General features: G+C 32.8%; 2 protein-coding genes across 7 annotated transcripts in view; one reads left to right on the forward strand and one right to left on the reverse strand.

Moving 5' to 3' along the window:
* Positions 1-10,225, reverse strand: part of LOC130897250 (contactin-1) — a 28,057-nt gene extending 17,832 nt beyond the window's left edge. Inside the window, exons 1-5 of the mRNA XM_057806008.1 lie at positions 10,033-10,225; positions 9,457-9,708; positions 3,330-3,508; positions 3,003-3,132; positions 1,055-1,198 (exon numbers count right to left, since the gene is read on the reverse strand). Coding sequence (XP_057661991.1) covers positions 1,055-1,198; positions 3,003-3,132; positions 3,330-3,508; positions 9,457-9,708; positions 10,033-10,087 — 760 coding nt within the window. The 5' untranslated portion in view covers positions 10,088-10,225. The remainder of the gene's footprint in view (positions 1-1,054; positions 1,199-3,002; positions 3,133-3,329; positions 3,509-9,456; positions 9,709-10,032) is intronic.
* A 52-nt stretch (positions 10,226-10,277) lies between these two features.
* Positions 10,278-23,279, forward strand: part of LOC130896962 (protein retinal degeneration B) — a 133,366-nt gene continuing 120,364 nt past the window's right edge. The window contains exons 1-3 of one of the 6 annotated variants that reach the window (XM_057805390.1): positions 10,310-10,476; positions 20,386-20,423; positions 23,133-23,268. The gene's annotated coding sequence lies outside the window, so the exon portion shown is untranslated. Of the gene's footprint in view, positions 10,477-20,385; positions 20,433-23,132; positions 23,269-23,279 lie in introns of all 6 variants that reach the window. The other 5 variants (XM_057805401.1, XM_057805389.1, XM_057805392.1 and 2 more) reach the window with 5 other exon arrangements.

Genomic DNA, 23,279 nt, shown 5'->3' on the forward strand with positions numbered 1-23,279 from the left:
GGATCTGATAAAAACCAAATTTTACGAAATTTTAGGTGACCAGAAATATTGTGAATTAATTTAACATAAAATTTGTAGTACTGCCCTCGACTAACAATGAACTTATTTCAATGTTAAACATTTTGGTTATGATAAAGTTGGTGACATGAGAGGACAGACAGGAAAACCTTTTAGATTAGTTTAGATGTGCTAGTGCGTAAAGGCCGTGAATCTATCTCGCTAACATTTTGAATTATTGAACTATTGTGTTCCTCGGACTGTTTACCTGTCAGGTACCAACGACTTTGCAAAGTGAGCTACCTGTCTGGGAGCTATCCGGAATACCTCTTCTGGCTTTAAGAAGCTTGAATGTAAATACCGCAACTTTTATCTTTGCATAGCCTCGCACTTACAAAGGAGATGTTTCTTTTGGTTCTTTTTAGAAACGACAAGATCTTTCGGGAGTTTCTCGATGTTATTCACCGATAAGTCACTTGTGAGGGTGAACAGTTTTTTTTGCAGCCCCCACTTTACCAGCGTGTAATTTATCGAAATTATGATTTTTTTACAATTTTTCTATGTTCTTGAAAAGTCAATAAACATCATATAAAAAGAGTATAGTATTTTTTACCTTAGTTTCAAAAATGCCTGAAATTTAGGCTTTTAGACCAGAACACCTCCTTAAGAAATAAAATATACAGACATGAACGACTGACTTCTGGTGTAGGTAATGCTTAAAAAAAATGTTAAATAACAGAAGATTCCATTTGTGCTATAAAATACTGGGTGTTCCATTTTAAAGAGGAATAAAAATGAAAGGTTGGAATTTCCGTCCACCCTGTATGCAATAAACTAATTAAAATTTAATTGAATACGGAGATATTGTATCATATAACAAAACTCTGTTAGGTTCAATAACATTTTTTTCCTCGATGTACTGTAAGCTATAGGGCGTTGATTTATCTACGATATTCACATAAATGTATTTCTTGTATATGAATTCTGTAACTTTAGAAACATTGTGAGCAGATACTGGAAAATAATTGGATTAATAATAAGAATCGTGTTGACTTACCTCCTGGTACTTTGCATTCTTGATAGAGTAAAAAACATGTACCTAAGCCCAATAGTACGAGAGTACCCATGACTATTCCAACAGCAATTGCCCAAACTGTCGTATCGAATTTATCAGCACTGTCAAAAAAATGTCGGGCTAGTTCTGAAATAATTTAGATACATGTAATAAATGGTATTATTAGAAAAAAAATCAGGATCAGTATAATTTAATGTTTTAAGATGATTTCATGCAAATGTTGGCCGCGGCTCCGCTTTAGATAGCCCATACGAAAGTCCAATTTTGGCACCCTCTCTCCAACATATCGGCCAATATTTCACGAATAAATGCTTCAATATTGGCCTCCATTGCATCAATCGTTGCTGGTTTATCCCTGTAGACATTAGCCTTAACATGGCCCATCGAGAAATAGTCCAAAGGCGTTAAATCACCCAATCTAGGCGGTCAATTGACGGACCCCAACCGTGTCATAAACTGTTCACAGAAGGCGGCTCTCGATTTGGCCATTGTTTCGCGTACCGTGTGGCATGTGGCACAGTGTTACCAAAAAGATACCAGCAAAAAAATCACCCGTTAAAACTAGTGTTAGAAAAGATATAATACTGCATTCACCAATAGTAAATCTGTGCTGATTTGAAAGTTGTTGCTTTGGTTTTAAGAATACAAATTGGCTACACAAAGATGGAACTGGTTTGAAATTTTTTAAAAGAAAAATTTCCTTCTTTGAATGAGGCTAAAATAAAAGAAGGTATATTTGTTGATCCCGATATTGAAAAATTGATATTGATCCGGCATCAGTTACGACCTCAAATGAAAAAGAGAGAGAAGCTTGGATGGCGTTTGTTAAAGTTACTAAAAACTTGTTGGGTAACTACAGATCTCCTCAATATTCTGACCTCATCAAAAAAATGCTCAATGCATGAAATTTTTTCCGCAAAATATGGGCGCTTTAATTGGCGGACATGGGGAGCACTACAAGGGAAAATGGGAACCAGCAATGCTTGCAGACTATTGTTGGTCTTTAATTAGAGACAACATCTTAAACAATATTAGGTATGCAGATGACACTGTAATAATAGCCCACATCATTCAAGATATTCAACAGATATTAAACAGAGTAAATACTATCAGTGAAAATGATAATATCGAAAACTCGTATTAATAATGTCTCTGTCAATTAATAACCAACCCATAGAGAGAGTACACCGTTTTAAGTAATTGGGAAGCTGGCTGAATGACGAGTGATACCCAGATGAAGAAATTAAGACAAGAATAGAGATAGCCAGGAGCACGTTTTTTAAATTAAAGTCACTTCTCCCAAGTAATGACCTTAACCTGAGAACACGCTGGAGAATAACACAATGCTACGTTTTGACTACCCTACTTTATGGTGTTGAGAGCTGGACTTTGAAGGTCTCCAGCAAAGAAAAGGAAAGCTTCCTACTTTGGTCATATTTTTAGAAATCAAAAATATGCCTTATTACAGCTGATCATGGAAGGGAAGAGGGAAGACAGGCGTGGCCTGGGTATAAAAAGATTTTCATGATTGAAAAACCTTCGAGATTGGTTCCATGTACGTGATGCCGTAAATCTGATACGCATGACTGAAGATTGTGAGGAATTCCAAAGGATCATTGCCAACCTTCATTAGAATGAAGCAGGCACTGAAAGAAGAAGAATTAGAGATACTCCGGACTCCGGTTATAGGAGACATGTGAAATGGTCTAAGAAAACATTGTTTTTTTGAGGCTGATAATAAAACTGGTGTTTCATAAATACTTTCAAAACAATACATTTATTTCTCTCAAAGATGTGACGAGATCCCAATTTTTTTTCCACCTTTCTTATTTATTTTTTTTATAAGATTTCTGAGTCACATAATCATATACACGAGGTAAAAAATGATAATTTATTTGTTACCAAGTGTAATTGAAAGATGAACACTTACCTAATTCTGTATATTCACACAACGTCGTACCATACACTTCAGTAATAGCTCCTCGTCCTAACTGATTTGTAGCCCATATTCTAAATTGGTATGTTGTATTAGGTTCAAGTTTGTAAACTTCAATTTGTCTCTGAAAATTGGATTATCCATAGGAACATTTCATACGGTGTTGTATATTGAATCGACAACAAGTTTGCCAAGCGTATTTGGTAATTGAATTGTAAAAGTAACATAAGTGACGATTTTATCAATGTACTTCTATATATCAAATTTTGGGTTTCTTAGACTGTTCATAGCAATACAATTCTGCAACTACTGATAACTTACTGAATTCTGGGGGATGTGATTTGGTGAAATAGGCATCCAACTGTTATTAGTATAACCTAGTCGATACTGAGCTGTGAAATTTATAATTGGGTATCCACCTGTACCATCCACTTCCCATAATAAAAGTGCAAGGATTGTACTAGGCCTTACAACTACGTTAGACAAACGAGGCGGTGGAGCTGAAATACACCAGTAATATTCAATTTATAAACTTAAGAAAAAAACATTTTACTTATGACCCGCCGTATGTAGTTGAGTACATTATGCATACATGTTTTGTCTGTCGAAACACCTTGATGGGTCGAAGATGTGGATTAAATTCAAATGTAATAGAATGTCTAGACTATTTAGAATTCTAATGTAATTTATTATGTAGATCTTATAAACATGAAAAAAAATTTACATTACGAGTATATATTGAAAAATTCTTAGCCTACTATAGAACCGAACAAAATTTCAATGTCAAAATATTTTATTATTCAACATATTCTTCTCTTAAACCATTTATTACAGCGAACCTGCAACGTCTCCAGACCTTTCAAAAAAAAGTTTCTTCTTGCTCTGCAAAACAGACCTCCACAGCTTTTATAACCTCTTCGTTGGAAGAAAATTTACGACCGTTTAAACTTTTTTTCAGTTGATCTGGTGAATCTGGTGAATAAGGGGGTGTTCTAGTAATTCAAATCCTAAATCACGAATTTTTTGCATGGCAACATGAGATTTGTGTGCAGGGGCGTTGTCCTGCAAAAACAAAACACCTTTGGATAGCTTTCCACGTCTTTTCTCTTTAATTTTTTCCCGTAGAGTGGTCAGTAATGTCGAATAGTAATCTCCAGTTATTGTTCTACCCTTATCCAAAAAATCAATCATGATTACTCCATGGCAATCCCAAAAAACTGAAGCAAGAACTTTTCCAGCAGATTTTTGGACACGAATCTTCTTAGGTCTTGGAGAACCAGAGTGTCGCCATTTCTTCGATTGTTGCTTTGTTTCTGGATCGTAGAAATATACCCTAGTCTCATCCATAGTAACAATTCGGTTTAAGAAGTCTACATCGTTTTCAAACCGAGCACAGATTGAACGCGATGCTTCTACTCTTGCACGCTTTTGGTCAACATTCAAACATTTGGGGATCCATTTTGCAGCAATTTTTTTCATGTCCAAATTGACGTGAACTATATGATGAACGCGTTCGTATGAAATATGCAGTGCTTCAGATATCCGCCATCATGCCATGAACTGCATCGATATTTTCGGGGACTGACACAGAAACTGGCCTTACCGATCGGTCATCATCTTCAATGGAAAATTTACCTCTTTTGAAGCTTGCAGTCCAATTTTTCACGGTCACATACGAAGGACAGTGATCACCAAGGGTATTAAGCAGAACTTCGTAAATCTGCTTACCTCTTAACCCTTTTAAATACATGTACTTGATGATGGCTCGATACTTCGATTTTTCCATTTTCACAATTTCGGTGGACATCTTTTTTCTTTTAATTTATTTATTGCGTAGCTCTGGTTTACTTTTTTGGTCTCAAACTTTACCCTGACTAAGTTATTGTTCGATGCTATGGTAACGCAATATTTTGTTTAAGCATGGAACTGGTCTAGGCTAACTAGATATCAATACATCCTCGTATATTTATTTGTTTATGCACGTAAAATTCTGCTTGATTTTGTATAAAAACGAACATATTCTGTTCAAATCACAATCTCATCATGCAGGTACTGGCATCAAATATGTTTCGTCTCCTTAACTGAAGCCAAAAATTTGCTCCTCCAAAGTGGCCGGCTGGAGTAACATAGGCAACTAGAGTATTATCATCTTAATAATATCAAAACCTGAATCAGTTTTCACAGAATTTCCTGCTACCAAAGAAAATAAGGATGTGGGAGAGTTTCACGTTGTTATAGTAGACGATGCATCTAATATGAGAAAAGCTTTCACTTTGTTGCCTGAGAAATATCCTCATCTTGGTGCTTTAGGATGTTTATGTCACTGCAGTTGTTGTGTAATGACATACTCAGTTGCAAATCATCACAAGCATTCACAAACAGTTCCACAGAAACTGCCAAAACTATTGAAAATTTTCATGTACTGAATGCCTTATTCAGTAAGATAAACACAGAAAAAATATAAACATCACGTTGAAAATTTAAGTCAAAACTCGTTGGAGGAGTTTTCTTGACACTCTCAAAAGCCTCCTTGCTTGCATGATAATACTACAAACATTAGCAGTAAATAAGTAGACAGCAAACTGTTGACCAAAAGAATTACAAACTCATATGTTGTATGATAATATTTTTGTTGCCGATGGTATTTGCGCTACCTCAAAAATAGGCTTGAACCAGAGGAATACAGATCCAAAGCATTGGAGCATAAATCAAATGGTAATGAAACGAAAACACTACCCCCAGCTTCAAACAAGAAAAGGGTTGAGACTACCCCAACCCAAAATCCTGGAAAAAAGAAAAGAGAAGACGCGGGCAAAGACACCGCCTCAAACTCTAAGAGGGGCACTTACACGGCTGCCGCCAAGCTCGTTCCCTGAAACTGTTCTCAGCGTGGCCGAACAAACTTTGGTGGAGGAGGCACTAGTGGATGAGATGTTCTCTGGATGGGAGCATAAGATCCATTTTAAGGGGCATCCACTTTCGGCCAGGACTAATTCTGGTCGACTGTGAAACACCACAGCCAAGTGTTCCGGGAACTGGCAGAGTTACACCTGAAAATCACTGGGTACAACAAAGAAATAAGAGAAGCAAAGCGACAAAGCTTCAGAAAATTCTGCGAGGAAATTTACTCTACACCTGCGGCCTCAAGAACACACAAAGTCTTGGCGAAGGATAAAGTCAATACAACCATGGCATTGAGGAAACCGGATGGCAACTTCATGGAGAGTGAGAAGGACAGAGTACAGCTCTTGCTGAAGACTCACTTTCTGGAAAGCAGCGATCCAGTCTCAGAAAACAAAAGGGCAGAATATAGCAAAAATGCAATTGAAAAATGTATTCAGTTCAATCTAGAGAAGAACAATCGCAAACAGGAGATCATCATTCTGTCCGATAGTTAAGCAGCCATTAAAGCTCTAAGCTCCGATATCATAAAATCCAAACTCATTTGGAATTATCTAGAACAATTAAATGAGCTAGACAAGAAAAATAAAATTACCCTACAATGGATTTCGGGACACACTCAAGAGAAGGGGAATGAATTAGTTGATAAGCTCGCTAAAGCGGGGGGAGACAAGCCCTTCATGGGACCTGAACCCTTCTGTGGTATCAGCTACAAAGCAATTGAAAAAGCACTGTAAAAGAAAGTAGATAGGATCAAAACCAATTATTGGGATAACCTACAAGGTCTGAGACAGGTAAAGACTCTTCTGGAAAACTATTACCAGAGTAGATCTGCAGAATGTATCAACTTAAGTAAGAACAATCTATGAATACTAACAGGAGTTCTATCGGGGCACTGTCGCTTCAACAAATACCTGAAGACGCTAGGCCTAGCAGACCTTTGGGTCGCAGTGTACACAAGGCCCCAAATCTATACATACACAAAGTAATTGAAGATATGAATATTGGGGAGAGATGCTCTTGAATTTGTTTTTGCGCACATATATGTATATGTGGGAACTCCTAAGATATTCATATAAATTATATGGTAAAACATAATTTAATAATGTACATGAAATTTTCAAGATAATCAACATATTTAAGTTGATAATGGTTAATCATGTATCCGCCTAAGTGACTATTTATTTGAAGATTAAATGGGTACTGTAACCTATCCTTAAAAGATTGTTAGGTACCATTGCAGATATATAAAAGAGGAGAATCCATCATGTTGTTTTATTAGTAACCAAACCTCAAAAATACATTATAAAAACTACATAATTTTTTACATTAATGCATAATTTGTAATATTCGAACTGTTGACATGTTTCAACTTTTTCTTGGAATTCACAACGTCGATTCACAATTAATTCACTTGAAATAGATGAGAATTTGTAAAAATTGGTTGGATCCACATGTTTATTTTCTATATCATGTTTGTCAAAACCCATGAAATGGCATAAAAATTACAACTATTTTTTGTATTGAATCAGCTTTCCCAGTAAATCCTCCAGTTATACAAGATTGAAGAAAAAATTCTCGACTGAATGATCTGAATATAATGAATATTTATTTCTACAGCACAATCATTTTATTTTTATTCTGGAAAATTGATGTTTCTGTTATTATGAACTGTGTCCTTATTGTAGTACTGTGATCAATTTAAGAATAATTTCAAACAGTTTTACTTAACAGAAAGTCTTATTACTTGAGCACTATTTTCACTCAAGAAATAAATTGTAAGTTGTAAACAGTGTGTTCAGTATAAAAACATTAATTACTTCGATTTGTTAATATTTTATCACAATACAAAACAGGCAGTTGCAAAGCAAAAAAAGGCTAGATTTGTCATATATATTGAGGAGAATGAAGTCAAACTTGGTATATTTTTGAGGGTATCCAGAAAATTCCTTAGTAGAAACAGAAATAAATTATGAAAACGTAATATAATATGATATGGAAGAATGAAGCACAATTTATAAAAAATTAATGTTCAACTACCAAAAGGCACATTACTAGAGTGTGGACTATTCCGAAAAAGTCTACTTACAATTCAGATTGTAAGTAGATCTAATTTAACATTTGTTGTAAGTATTAGATACCAAAAAAAAACACATATAGTTTATTTTAAAATTGATATTTGATTTGGCAAACTCCGATTTTTCTGAATTAAATTTCTTTTTTTATTTAAAATTTTTATTTTGTGAAAGTTAGTTTTTAATTCAATATCAATAAATACACAGTATGGTGCAAATGAAAGGATTAAATTCAGTAACTTTAAGAAAAAGACCTGAAACCCGACTTTTATTTTTAAATAGGCTATTTGTAAGGATAACTTTTTATTTTTGACATCATCTAAGTGAGTGTGATGACGTCGTCGCTAAAATTTTTAAACAGAAATGTGGATGTTGTAATACATTATTTAAAAAGTCTTTTAATTACCTATTCAGCTATATCCATATGTCTGAGTAATTGATGTTTGTATATGTTTTAAAAATTAATAAACTTTTGGTATTACAATAAATTGTATTATTCATTAATACATTGAAACCTAAATTAAATGCTCAAACTGTTTACCTTGAGCTAAAATAGAATGGAATAGAACTTGAAGATGGGAACTCTTCTTGAAAGGTCTCTATAACGATAAGGTATTTGTGTAACTTCAAGACGTCATACTATGCTGTCTTGGTGCGCAACTACTTGAACATCTTTCCAAATTGATGGATATGTCAAAAAGGAACAATAAAATGGCCACCTAGGTCACCTGATTTCACTTCTCTTGATTTATTTTTATGGGGATACTTGAAACGTAAAATGAACCAAAATAGATCATAAAATATGATTAAACTTAAAGAAAGGATATGTCTTGAGGTTGCACAAATAACTCCCAGAGTTACATAAAAGGTTCAAGAAGAGTTCACAGCATGTCTTTCTGTATTTCAGCTGAAGGTAATCAATTTGAACATTTAATTTAATAATGAAAGTTTATTAATATTTCAAAAAATATCAAATACCAATTACTCAGACATATTGAAATGGGTGAATAGATATTTAAAAGACCTTTCAAATACTGTATTACAACACCCACAATCTTTTCATTTGCACCATACTGTTTATTTATCAAAAGTAAAATCTGACATATTAATATTCAATGAAACTGCTGCGTCTGCCAAAGTGAATTTTTATCATTTTAAATAATTATTTGGGCACCACTTTAATGCATTTCACTACACATTATGTACAAGTTTCTGATCAAAAATCAATCAATTTAGTTTCATAAGGTTCTTGAAAATGCCACAATAAATTATAAGAAATACTCATTCATTATGTAAGAAGTAGGTACTGTAGTGAAAATTTAGTGTCACAATTCAAATTTGTTTTGCTGTGTATCCTTGACTTGGAGAATATATTTTGTAAATTAAGCTGAGATAGTTCAATTCCTATATTTATGGAAAAGACTTTTAACAATGAAATGAAAAACATTGTACTGTAAAGAAAGGATACTTACTTCTTACTGCCAACTTCACTTTTGCCTTAACGTCTGAATTAACAACATTTTCTCGACTACAAGAATACAATCCTGCATCACTTTGATCAACTTCTGTTATCAGCAATGAACCATTTTCCAAAATTGACATTCTTGCATGTTGCTGCTCCTCTCTGCCTTCTCTCACCCACATTACATCTCTTGTTTGATGAAGGGGGCATGGTATGGTTATATTCTTTCCAATATTTACAGCTATTTCTCTGATTTTCTCGCCTATAAAACAAAATTATATTAATGAAAATTGAAAAAAAAACGAATTTATTAGAGTATATTCTACAGTTGTAACAAATAAGTATTATACATAACAAATATGTATTATGGTTTTGTTTAGGTAGATAATAAGCAGATATAACTTTCTATTTTTAATGAAAATTCAAAATAATGTTTTGTATATGTTATATGGCATTTCAGGAATTTACATTCATATATGAATAAATATTATTTAGTTAGAAAACAAGATATTTTAAGCAAAAAGACTTTGATATTTCTTTTCTATTGTGTGAAATACTTAATATAAAACATGTTAATAAATGTTACCTTTGATAGCGCATAAAATGTATAAATACACAACAAATCCTATCGTTTTATACATTCTTCCATGATATATTGGTCCAAAACTTATAGTTTTCTAATCATTCATAATAATAAAAGTTTAGTAAATACATAGAGTTTCTAATATCAGACGTAACTGTCAATAGTGATTATTGATCGCCAACATTGTAACACGAAAATAGCTCAAAAAGATTTATGTGTTTGCTTAGCTTGGTAGACCTGAATTATTTGATTTTGATAATTTTTGACGTGTTGATAGCCACCAAGGAAAAAGATAAAATTCAGTTAATAATACAGTGAGAGTTGCTGTGATTTTTATTGATAACATTTGTTTATTATACAATTATTAACTTTGTGTTTTTTGTCGAGTGTCTATTTCATATTTTCAAAGTTACATCTACAAATAATCATCTTATGATTATCAATAAGGTAAACATAAATATTTGAATTATACTGTTTCATTATTTTTAAATCGTTACTTGAGTTAAGTTATGAAATTATTAACTCAACATTTAATATTTTCAGTTAGGTTTTCATTGTATATATGGTATGTGAATATATCAAATGTTTTGATAGAATATATACACATCACAACAATTTCTTGCAATTTGATTACGATTTGAATGTAATTGTCATCTTAGCCTATTAATATATTTAATATTCAAAAAGTATTTATTATATAATATTTACTATCATAAGCTTGGAAAATCTTTCGTTATTGTTTATTCTACAATTTTACTTTAAGATATATAATTATTAATTTCCTTGACCAGAAATTTCTATTCTTATTGATATCCGAACTGATGAAAGTAATTTTTTACTGTTAGTTCTCTACTCTCAATTGTTGAAAATATAATTACAAATTGAATATATTAAATTTTTTATTGTAAGTGATTTGCCTTATCCAATGAAGCAACATATCACAAGAATGGTTTTGGAAACAAACAATTACCATTATTAATGTCTAGATTGTGTTAATTAATATCAAGTAATTCAAGTAAATTCATTGTTAAAATTCAAATCATACTGTGTACTATTTTTTATATTTCAATAATGATATAATAACACACCATTCTCAAAAATCAGAAATGGGAGTAAGAAATAGTAAAAGAGTATATAACTTTATATGCCTACATTTCTTTTCTATTAAGAGTAATGCAGTCACCTCCAATTTGAAAATAAAAAAGTTGTAACTAGTTTCTCAATAATTGATACTAAGGGATCAGAGTACCGCTTATAGTAAACTAGTTTTAAATTTAGAGTATCTTGGGGCAAAGTGTACATCTTTTAGACACTACCTCTAAAATATGTTAAACAAATGGAAATGCAATTCACTTGCAGTAGTATAACAAATACCTAGTTACTCCAAACCATATTTTGACTTTTCTGAATAAATAATTTAGGAATCCAGATGAAAAAAAGATTACATTATCCACTTTATCCTGACATGTTTGGCAAAGCCATACATAGGTTAGGTTAGGTTAGGTTGCCATTTTGTCATATTTAAATGTGTCAATAAAAAAACACTAATATTAAGATTTCCTATATCAAGTTTTACCACATCAAATCTATTTGTTATTGGATAACACTCAAAAACATTAGAATCATCTGAGTCTTATAATTTAAGTATGGTTGAAGTGACGATTTTTGTTTCTTTCTTTGTCCTTCTATTTCATTTTCTTTTTACAGTGTGTTTTTTGGTGTATAAATTGCTTGAATAATCGATTGTTGAGGTAGAACTATAGTTTTCATATTTTTAATTTCATTTTTGATGAACCAATCTTTAGCAAAACCAAGACATCCTCTGAAGAATAATACAATTTCTCATTTGAAACAGGAACTAAAAGCCTGATCAGAGATGTTTTTCTGTTCATTTGTATCTGTTTTATTTTGGTTGGTGTTGATCTTTTGAGGAGTTTCTGATTGAGTTTTCAATTATCACACATTATTGTGCCTTGATTTTTGAACCAACATAAAATTTTTAGTGTGGTTTAAGGGCTTTGTTACATCCACATAGCTTGATATTAACTAATAAATTCTAGGGACAGGCCCCACTCAAGGGCCTTACTCATGGGAGGACTAAGAGAAGTGTAATTTAAAATCTGGAAGCAGTATATTTGCCGTAGGTGGTGTGGCCCATTTAAGATAAACTACCCACTTATTTTTTTCCCATGCATGAAAAACTTTAACTTTGTGAGAGCTTATTTGGTTTTATATATATATATATATATATATATATATATATATATATATATATATATATATATATATATATATATATATATATGTATATATATATATATATATATATATATATATATATATATATATATATATATATTGCTGACAATGTCTAACAACACAAGAGCGAAGAACGAAAGTAAAATTTAACTAATCTTTTGACCTATGGTGAATAAATGGAAGAAGCATTATACTGATAAAAAGAGACTGTAATTGAAGTTTTCATTTGAAAAGGATTTCTTGTAACTAGATTAATCTTAATCTATACAGTTAAAATGTTATTGTGAGTGTTATATGAAATGAATATCATGAACAGCTTCAGAAATTATATTGACTCAAAATAAATCTTATTCCATGACATTCAAATCGTTAATTATAAGTAATAAGGATGCATGTACTTATATTAAACATGTTAATATCACTTGTTACCTTGAGGAAGCAAAGTACAATTTTATAGGAAAATATTTAATCACATATTTGGGGACTTTGAAACTTCCAAGGTTGACTTATGAACAGCTGTTTTGTATTTAATAAAAGTAGTTTAGAAATACATATCATATAGAGCCAGATAATATTACTTTGATAGAGATAAATTATAGTTAAAACATTAGAATTCAGCTTTCATACTTAACCAAATAAAGAAGTGAAAAAATAAGTTTTAATATAAAAGTAATATGAATAATATAGAAAAATGTATAAAGCTCCCCACGCTATAACAGTCACATTAATATTCTTACGGTTATTTCATCCTTATAAGAATTATTTTCAATTTTTTAATTTGACTATCTATAATACTGTGTATTTTAGTTTATTTTTTATTATTTTCTATTTTTTAGCTCGATTAAATATTAAAGCTTGTTATAAAACTATAATTTATTTGTTAAATCATATAAGACAAGAATATCATGACGTCTATCCTTTCTCAATTTAATTATTTCATCTAATACCAATAATTGGTATACCATGTAAGGAATGCATGCAGCTAAGTTTTACTACATAAGCTTTCCCAGCAGAGTACCTAGATAAGTGAAAGCATGATAATCCATACATCTTGAGGACGAATGATACCCAAATCAGAATGACAATGACACAGGAAATCGTGAATACCAGTTGGAAAAAGATGGAAACAAACATCAAACAAGCGGCATCGGAGGCAATTGGATCCAGAACAGTAAACTACACAAATAAGAAAGAACTAAAACACCATGGTTCTGTAAGGAAGTGAGATCTAAATGTCAAGAAAAGAAAGAAGCCTACCTGAAATACAGAACGTCAAAAACCCTGAATTCGTTCGAAGGTTACAAAAGTGTACGTAATGAAACAACAACATTAGTCAGAGAAATCAAGAACAAATTTTGGGAACAATTTTCCAAACAGATGGAGAATGATTTTTACGGCTTCCAGAAACAGATATGGCGAATGATAAAAGGACAAAGAAAAGAAGTCAATGAGCTCTTCGAGACAAACGAAATACAAAAGGAAGCATGGGTCAAGTACCTCCAAGAACTGTACGCCATCAAACAGCTCATAAACATAAATTTTTAGGAATGTTAACAAACGTCTTATTCATAGTTAAAAAAACAAGCTGGTCAATATGATCTCCAGTTAGTGACGCTCTTAGATCAGTTACCTTTGCTAAATACTCGCTCAGATGGAATACTGGAAGCTTGAATACAGAAAAACTTTTTTGCACATTGGGAAAGTAAAGGAAATATAATGATTATTTTCGATTAACCAATTATTTCCGAATATTCGATTTTTTCGATTAATCGATATTTTTCTATTAATCGATTACCGATTATTTTATATATATATATATATATATATATATATATATATATATATATATATATATATATATATAGATTAATCGATTATTTTGGCCACCCCTATCCAGAACAATCCGTTCAACTGATGTCTGAAGCATTCAACATTTTGTTGACTGCAAACAAATCCAACTCCACTACATTGGTAGAAACTGGCAGTGTTTTAGGGATATTATGACGAATCAGGACACTCTAAATAAGATGAAAAACTATTCCAGATGTGATAGAGTGAAATAATCGAAAACAGTAGTTGTAGTAAACGAGGTGGTGCAACTTTTTTTAATAATTCTCACGGTATTGCGATTGCAGAGAAAGGATTTTTTGTAAATAAGAATATTTTGGTTGAAAATTTAAAAGAAAAATCACTTATATGCCCAAGATTAGTGTACAGTTCTCTACAAAAACTTGGTGGTCTAAAAAATGTAGATAATCCAAAATCTATGATACTCTATGAGGAATGTCTACTCAAGATATGGCGTAGCACAGAACGACAAAAAATCACAAGATTAGCTGGAAACTGATAAAAGAAAACTTAGAAAACAGAGAGAAAAATTGAAAACAGGGAAGAAAAAAAAATACTTGAAGGCTTTCAAAAATAGCTTGTTGCAGTTGAGCAAGAATTAGTTAATTAGGAAAACAACTATGTTGAAAATCCGGAATTTTTTCACCTAGACAGGCTGGAAAAACTCGATAGGAACATTCGTAATTGTTGTCCATCCTCGCGAGAAGAAATGTCGAATGCTTTATGCTAAAGACACTATCAACAAATTGATTGTCCGTATGCCGAGACTTGTGAAGAAAGTCATAGAATGTTAAGGAGCAATTTTTGATAAAAAATCAGTTTAGATAAATAGGATAGCCTGTTTTAGCATTAACTGTTAAAAGATTCTTTTCAATCATATTGATTATCAAAAAATTTTTTATTGGATGATTTAACGGTTTAATTGAACACTTAATATTTTATTAGAGTTTTACTTGATTTTCCTACTTTAATTGGAATGTTCTTAAACTTTTAGTCTATAGTGTATATTGTAACGCACCTATAATTTACGGCCATGCCGAAACTGCTACTTTTATACTCCTAAAGGGAAAGAGAGAAGACCATTAGTCAGGGACTTTCATGGGAACCGGATGTTTTTAAAATAATCATAAAAAATTGAATATTTACTTTAAAAAAGTTTTATTTGTACAGAATCACTTGTTAAATCATAGCATTTGTTACTTACTCACTTACGAAAAATTATGTCCGGCAAGTGATGTCCATTTTGGGCAATACATTGTTCTAGCCTTTGACGGAAACTGGCTTCAATTCTTTGCAGCATGTCTACATCAATCTGGGTGACGTGTCGACGAATTGCGATCTTTGGGTCCTCCAAAGTACATTCGGATGAAAATTGGCTTCGTCACTAATTAACAATATCAAATTTTAATTTTCTTCAAAAATGGTAAGCATTTGTCGCCAAAATTGTAATCGCTGCTGGGAATTTTGCTCTTTTAATTGCTGCACGACGGCTATCTTGTAAGAATGGAAATTTAGATCTGTATGCAGAATTCGTCTTACCGTACTTGCGCCTATTTGAAGTGCTGCTGAATAGAGCGGTGTGGGTTTCTGACAAAGGCTTCATTTACTTGTTCAATGTTCTCCGGAGTACTAGCAGTTCGTTGGTTTTTTCTTCAATATTGATCCACTTGTTCGAAGGTTGTTTACCCATCGCAATATTGTGTTACGAGAAGGGACACTTGCATTACGATGGATATTAAACTGACGGCGGAAATCTCGCTGAACAGCAGTTCGTCATTTCGCACAAAACTGTCATACGCGTACAAGCGTTGGTCTTGCGTCTACGGTTCCATCCGAATGACTGAAATGTAAATGCTACGAAGAAAGGAAACATGCCTCTCCCACCATGAACTCCCGTGTACAACCCACTTCAAAAACATTCAGTTCCCGTGAATGACCCTGTAGAACCAGACACCAATGACATTCGCCTTTTTTTCTTTTATTATTTATTACTTTGTAGTTGGTTGTTGGTTAAGCCATAAAACTCTACCTATGTTTTGATTGAATTCGCCACAAACCAAATGTAAAAACTCTCATAATATTCATTTTTCACGAATGTTTACAGAAGTGTTTTTATTGAAACTTCATGGATTTTATGAACAGAATAAACTTGAAATTTGGAAATAACTCTCACTTTAGGAACTGAAGTAATAACCTTGAGACCCTTTCGTTTAAATGTTTTTTTTTTCAATAAAACCGCTCTGTATAGTCTAGCTCACTAGGTATATTTGGTTTCGTCAACCGCGTGATGTAATGTTTAATTACCGGAAGCAATCGTTTTTTAGAAATTTTAAAAAATGTAATTATCTTTTCAATTGAATTGACATTGTTAGATTTAATAATTAATTCTACTTCGTTTAGCATATACTATTGTAGTATAATTTGATAATACAATCAGGATTTACGAGTAATTTCTATTTTATAATTAGCAAAGTTTTCTTCAACCGAATTATTAAAATAGAATTACATCAATAGAGTTAGCAAATATCATTTACCTATAGAATCGGCGCCGTTTCGTTCTACATTTGCTGTAACCGAGCAAGTAACCTTTGACATTTTCGCTTTCCAGCCGATAAAGCCGTCAGTGAAATTGGGGGATTGAAATTGAAAATAGGGAATGTAGGATACAGAATTTGCCTGTAAAATCCACAGTATTTTAATGGTTTTGGGATTTAGATCCATGAAGAATATTTAGATGAATTTTCTCTTAATTGCAGGCATCATTTTGGAATGAAAAATACAGTGTGTCAAAAATAATAGGTCGTATTTTAATAATGAGTAGAGGATATCCAATGATTGATAAGACCTTTTTCTTAAAATATACAGAGTGGGCCATACATTTTTACACTTTTGTAACAGGTCTTTAGTAGAAAACGTACGAATTGTGGGATCGTGGCTACACCTGCACAGTTTCTCGATTCTAGGACATTTAACGTTTAATCGATTACACAATATTGCACCCAAGTGTAAATTTAATTGAATCATAATTTAAAAACTTCGAGGCACGGCTATTAATAAAAAATAAACAGGACGACCCCAAAACAGGAAAAGCGAAGAGACCGTGGCGTATGTAAACGAATCTGATTCAAGATTATCTACACACAAGCGTTCAGATTCTTTTGGGATGCCCTCAACAACTTTGCATCGCATATTGAAGTTGGACTTAAAACTGTATGCCTTATGAACTGTTAATACAAGAAATGAAAGAAAATTATTTAAATTCTATAAAAAATTTCATCGACTCGTCGTTTTGGTAACTTTAATAAAATTCTAAAATTTCTTCAAAGCGCATAATTGATCCGTACTTTTATGAAAATGCACGCGGCGCTTCAGTAACTATTAACTCTACAAAATATATGAAAATGTTACCAAATTATTTTAAAACACAGTTTTTGATAGAACATCGATTCACCAAGATGGTATAACGTGCCATACATCCAAGAGTGAGAGTTTACCCGTGGTCAAAGAAATATGACAAATTGGTCTCGCACAGAGGAGATATCAGCTGATTCCTTGTTATGGGATTTTCTTAAAAGAATAAACCAAGAACAATACTCCTATTAAAGAACATTAGTCAAGAAATGGGTAACACACTCAAGCGCTATGTGTCGAAGAGTTTTGGAAAATCTAAGAACCAGGTTTCGAGAGAGCTAGCGGCCACTTGGAAGATATTATTTTTAAGAAATAATTTCCCATTTCATATTATTTATTTCAAATAAATATTTGTGCTTTCTTTTCTCAATCTCAATCCTGCTTTCGATTGTTATTTATGTTGACCATTCTTCGAGACGCCCTTATTTAAAAAACGTCGTTGCTACATATAATTACACAAATGTTAAATGACTTGCAAATTATTTGGTACACTATAGATGTTAACAAGGATAGAGTTTGTTTGATATTAATACAGAATTTTTGTTTTTAGTAGTATAGCGTAGATAAAAGCAAATCTAATTGAATTTTTTCTTCTTTCTTATTGTGGCACGCTTATCATTTGATGTAACATACGATTTTAAAGCAGAATATATTTGTAACACACGCTCAACGGCAGTTCGTAACGTTAACTCAAGTGTTTTTTGTATTGGACGAATTCCTTCAATTCATTGATCCGCATTGTATACATATAAGAATAAGTGCATCGATTGGTAGTTCAGTCAGATGTGGTCTATAGTGTTGTTGAGAGTATATGCGACGTAAAATTCAATTAATTTGATTTATAAACAATTTTCGAATACATCAAAAATATCTTCCATACTGTGGAAGATGCTCAAGAACAGAAAAAGCCAACAAACCAGTTTGTGCAAACGAAAGGAGTCACCAAAGACGTATGGGAAAAATACTTCAGGAAACTTTATAACACAGAAGAAGCCATAACCATAGAAAACTACGCGACAAATCATCAAATATCACTGAACGAAGAAGAGGTAATGGTAAAAATAAAAAAAATTGGAAAACAGAAAAGCACCCGGAACAGACCTCATTCCAAACGAACTTCTAAAATATGCCGATCCCGAGCTAGGAAAACATTTAAACAATCTCTATAACAAAATTTTAGAGACATCGGAATGGCACAAAAGTATAACTATTCCTATATTTAAGAAAGGACGGAAGAAACGCCAGACACCATCGTAAGAGCACTCCGCAGTCTCGATATGAACAACACGACCAAATTAAAGGCAGGAGACACTTATACGGAAGAGATACCAACACGATGCACCATAGAGGGCGACAGCCTCAGCCTATTTCTTAATGGACAGAATTATAGAGGAAGTATCATCAATAAATATGGAATACCGAATTGGACAGAATAAATAAATCAGCATGGTATGCTACGCCGACGATGCAACTATTTTCGCGGAAACGCGGGACGACTTACAGAGACAACTACACAAATTCTGCCAGGTCAGCCAAGCGTAAACTATATCCACAGAAAAAACGAAAAGCATAACCTTTGCTAAAAAGCCCGTACGATGTAAGCTGGTAGTTCAGGACAAAATCATTGAACAAGTCTCACAATTTAAATACCTGGGTATAGACCTATCGAGTTATCACGACCCAGTGAAGGACCTAAGAAGCCAGATCAATAAAGCGACTGCCATATCGGACTGCTTAAAGCAGACAATATGGGCCAACGAATACATGCGAAAAGATAGCAAGGTTAGGATCTAAAGACTCAGGCCAATCATGACATACGGAATAGAAACCAGAGAGGACACCAACAAAACGGAAAACATGCTTCGGGTTGCCAAAATGAAAACGCTCAGGACTATAGTGGAAAAACAAAAGTAAATCGAATCAGGAACACTGACATCAAGGAACAATGTGGGGTGCAAGACACCGTAAGAAGGGGAGACAAAGAAAAATATACTAGTACGCGCACGTGAGAAGAATGGAAGAGTGCAGACTGACACGCATCGTACTCCAAGTGAAACCAATAGGGAAAAGAGAACCCGGACGACAACCTAAGAGATGGATGGACAGCTGGCAGTCCACCTCCCAGAAACTGATATAGAGGAACCTGCAAAATTAACAGATCATGAGATCTTAAAAATGAATAAGAAGAAGAAGATCAAAAATATAATTTGTGACTATATCAGAAGTTTACCTGGAAAATCATTGAATTCCAAAACTTTTACTTGTATTTCAGATTAGTATGAAAAATACTTGACAATAATAGAGATAATTTTAGTTTACTTCACCTAAATAAATTTCTGATAACTGCCATACGGCACAAATATATTTGAAATTATTTCATACTCATGATCAACCGGAGATCTGTCCTATGTCACCGAAAGCTAGAAGCTAGAAAAATACGGGAAATCCCGAGCAATCGCATCCGATATATCGAAGGCTTTTGATAGAGTTTGGTATGGCAACCTTCTAACTAAATTAAGATCGTTCGATTTGTCATCCTTACTTATCAACTGGCTTCGCAAGGTTTGAGGTCACCGCTGGTGTTCCTCAAGGACGGAAGCACACTGGTTTTGCCCCCCAATAAATTAGACTAATACCCAAATCCATAGGCATCAGCATCAAAACTCATCTAAAAAACATTATGGAGTGGTACTTATGTTGTTTTCGATATATGTTTGGCTATTATTTGCTATACGAAGATAACCTTTAAAAAAAAAATGTTTCTTGCTCTGCAAAATTGACAGCTTTTATTGCCTCCTCGTTGGAAGAAAATTTACGACCTTTTAAACTTTTTTTCAGTTGTGGAAAGGGATGATAGTCTGATGGATCCAAATCTGGTGAGTAAGGTATGTGTTCTAGTAATTCAAACCCTAATTCAAGAATTTCGTTCAACGTTCGACGTAATGTCAAATATCGACTCTACAATTATATGAACATCTAATGGTGATTTGGTTGATGTGAAATGAAAAATAATAAATAAGTACACCATAAGTTTAATATTTAAGACTTATTACACTTCAAAGTAATTAATTTTTACTAAGACAATATCGAAAAAATCTTTTATGTACTATCATTATGCCTGAATATTTCATTTAAATGCCTCCCAATGATGCGCCACATATGGTGAAATCTCTGTTTAAAAATAGGTTGGGCAAGCGAAAGTAAGGGAGTTGACAAGTGAAAAGGGTCTGTAAAAAAATGTCTCTCTTAAAACAAAATGCTTTATGTCTCAGAATTTCGGTAAAATCTAATGATTAAGCAAATATCGGGGTGGACAATTATTTGTTCAGTTTTTTGTGGCCTACTTTGTATTACATGTATAGTTCCTTTTAAAATGGACTTCATTTTAAATAAATTTGTCTTACAAAACAGAGTTTATATTTGCTGTGATAAATGTATCCCATTAAGAGGAGAATATGTTGAATAATAAAATATTTTGACATTGAAATTTTGTTTGGTTCTCTAGTAGGCTAAGAACTTTTCAATATATCCAAGGATACATTTATTACAGCGAACCTGCAACCTTTCAAAAAAATGTTTCTTCTTGCTCTGCAAACCAGACATCCACAGCTTTCATTACCTCCTCATTGGAAGATAATTTACAACCTTTCTAGTAATTCAAACGCTAAATCACAAATTTTTTGCATAGCAACATGAGATTTGTGTACAGGGGCGTTGTCCTGCAAAAACAAAACGCGTTTGGATAGCTTTCCACGGCTTTTCTCTTTAATTTTTTCCCGTAGAGTGGTCAGTAATATCGAATAGTAATCTCCAGTTATTGTTTTTCCCTTATTCAAAAAATCAATCATGATTATTCCATGGCAATCCCAAAAAACTAAAGCAAGAACTTTTCCAGCAGATTTTTGGACACGAAACTTCTTAGGTCTTGGTGAACCAGAGTGTCGCCATTCCATCGATTGTTACTTTCCTTCTGGATCTTAGAAATGTACCCAAGTCTCATCCATAGTAACAATTCAATTTAAGAAGTTTAAATCGTTTTCAAATCGAGAACAGATCGAATGCGATGCTTCTGCCCTTGCACGCTTTTGGTCAACATTCAAACATCTGAAGATCCATTTTGCAGCAATTTTTCTTATGTCCAAATTGACGTGAACTATATGATGAACGCTTTCGTATGAAATATTCAGTGCTTCAGATATCCGTTTTAGCCCAATTCTATGGTCTGATAAAATCCTGTCATGAACTGCATCGATATTTTCGGGGACTGAAACAGAAACTTCCTGATCTTTTGAAGCTTGCAGTCTAATTTTTCACGTCGTATACGAAGGACATTGATCATCAAGGATATTAAGCATATCTTCGTAAATCTGCTTACCTTTTAACCCTTTTAAATACAGGTACTTGATGATGGCTCGTTACTCCAATTTTTCGTTTTTCACAATTTTGGTGGACATCTTTTTTCTTTTAATTTATTGCGTAACTTAATTTTATTTTTTTGACGTCAAACTTTACACTGACACTTCTAATAAGTTATTGTTCGTTGCTATGCTAACGCAATATTTTGTTTATGCATGGAACTGGTCTAGGCAAACTAGATATCAATACATCCTCGTACCTTCAATAATTGGTTTGTCTGTATTAGGCGTCACCGACACTGGAGCCTCTCGTATTAGAATGTCTACTCTCATCACAGCAAAACCCGTTGCGATTTCTTCCATCCTGTCCTCTAATTTTCGGAGCCTTTTAGACGTCCTTTTGCTCGAATTATCACGACTTCTGGATCTCTTCTTATGACCACTCATTACTTATAATTAATAATATTTAAAAATGTTTACTTAATGCACTAACATGTCGTTTGTCTGACACAAAAGAAACGAATAAGTAAACAACTATAAGAAAGTGCCGTAACCTAGAGTCGTTTGTTTTTTATTTTTTAGCTCTGAACTTACGATAGTACGAGACACGAAGGATAATTGGGTCAAATTTATATTTGAATGTTGTTTTTGCCAGAAGTGATTCTTAAAAATGCTATCTATCAATAACATACTTGTCTTTAATGTATACATTTGGTTCAAAACTCTGGTTTACTTTTTTGACGTCAAACTTTACACTGACACTTCTAATAAGTTATTGTTCGTTACTGTGGTAACGCAATATTTTGTTTATGCATGGAACTGATCTAGGCTAACTAGATGATATCAATACATCCTCGTAGAAACCACACTTTCATTTTCATAAAATATTCAAAGTATAAATAAAATATTGCATATAAAGATAGCCAATTGAAATGTTACATATAAGATAATTAAACTTATTTTTAACAAATTTTATAATTTAAAATGTATAATAAATTCTTTGAATTTAGTATTGTTAGCCTCAAGTAATTCAATAGGATATGGGAAAAATTTATCACATTTATATATTCGCAATATTTATTAAAAGACAATATATTTTAAAAATAAATAATCAGTATAACACAAAACTAAAAGAGAAACACAGATAAACAAACTGAACAATTCATTCCACCATTAAATTATCCAGTTTTTTGTCGAATTCGCTGACTTGATATTTACTTATGCTTGCAGATCCATCTAGGACACTAAACTTAACTTGGTTCACACAAACCTTGGTTGGTTTGTATGAAACGTCTATAAAATAGATGGTTCGTAGGAACTATAGTACCAATTATGGTTAAGCCAAGAATATTTGATACATTTAAAGGTAGGAAGAGT

Source organism: Diorhabda carinulata, chromosome 8 (assembly GCF_026250575.1).
Source record: "Diorhabda carinulata isolate Delta chromosome 8, icDioCari1.1, whole genome shotgun sequence".
Taxonomy (NCBI): Eukaryota; Metazoa; Arthropoda; class Insecta; order Coleoptera; family Chrysomelidae; genus Diorhabda; species Diorhabda carinulata.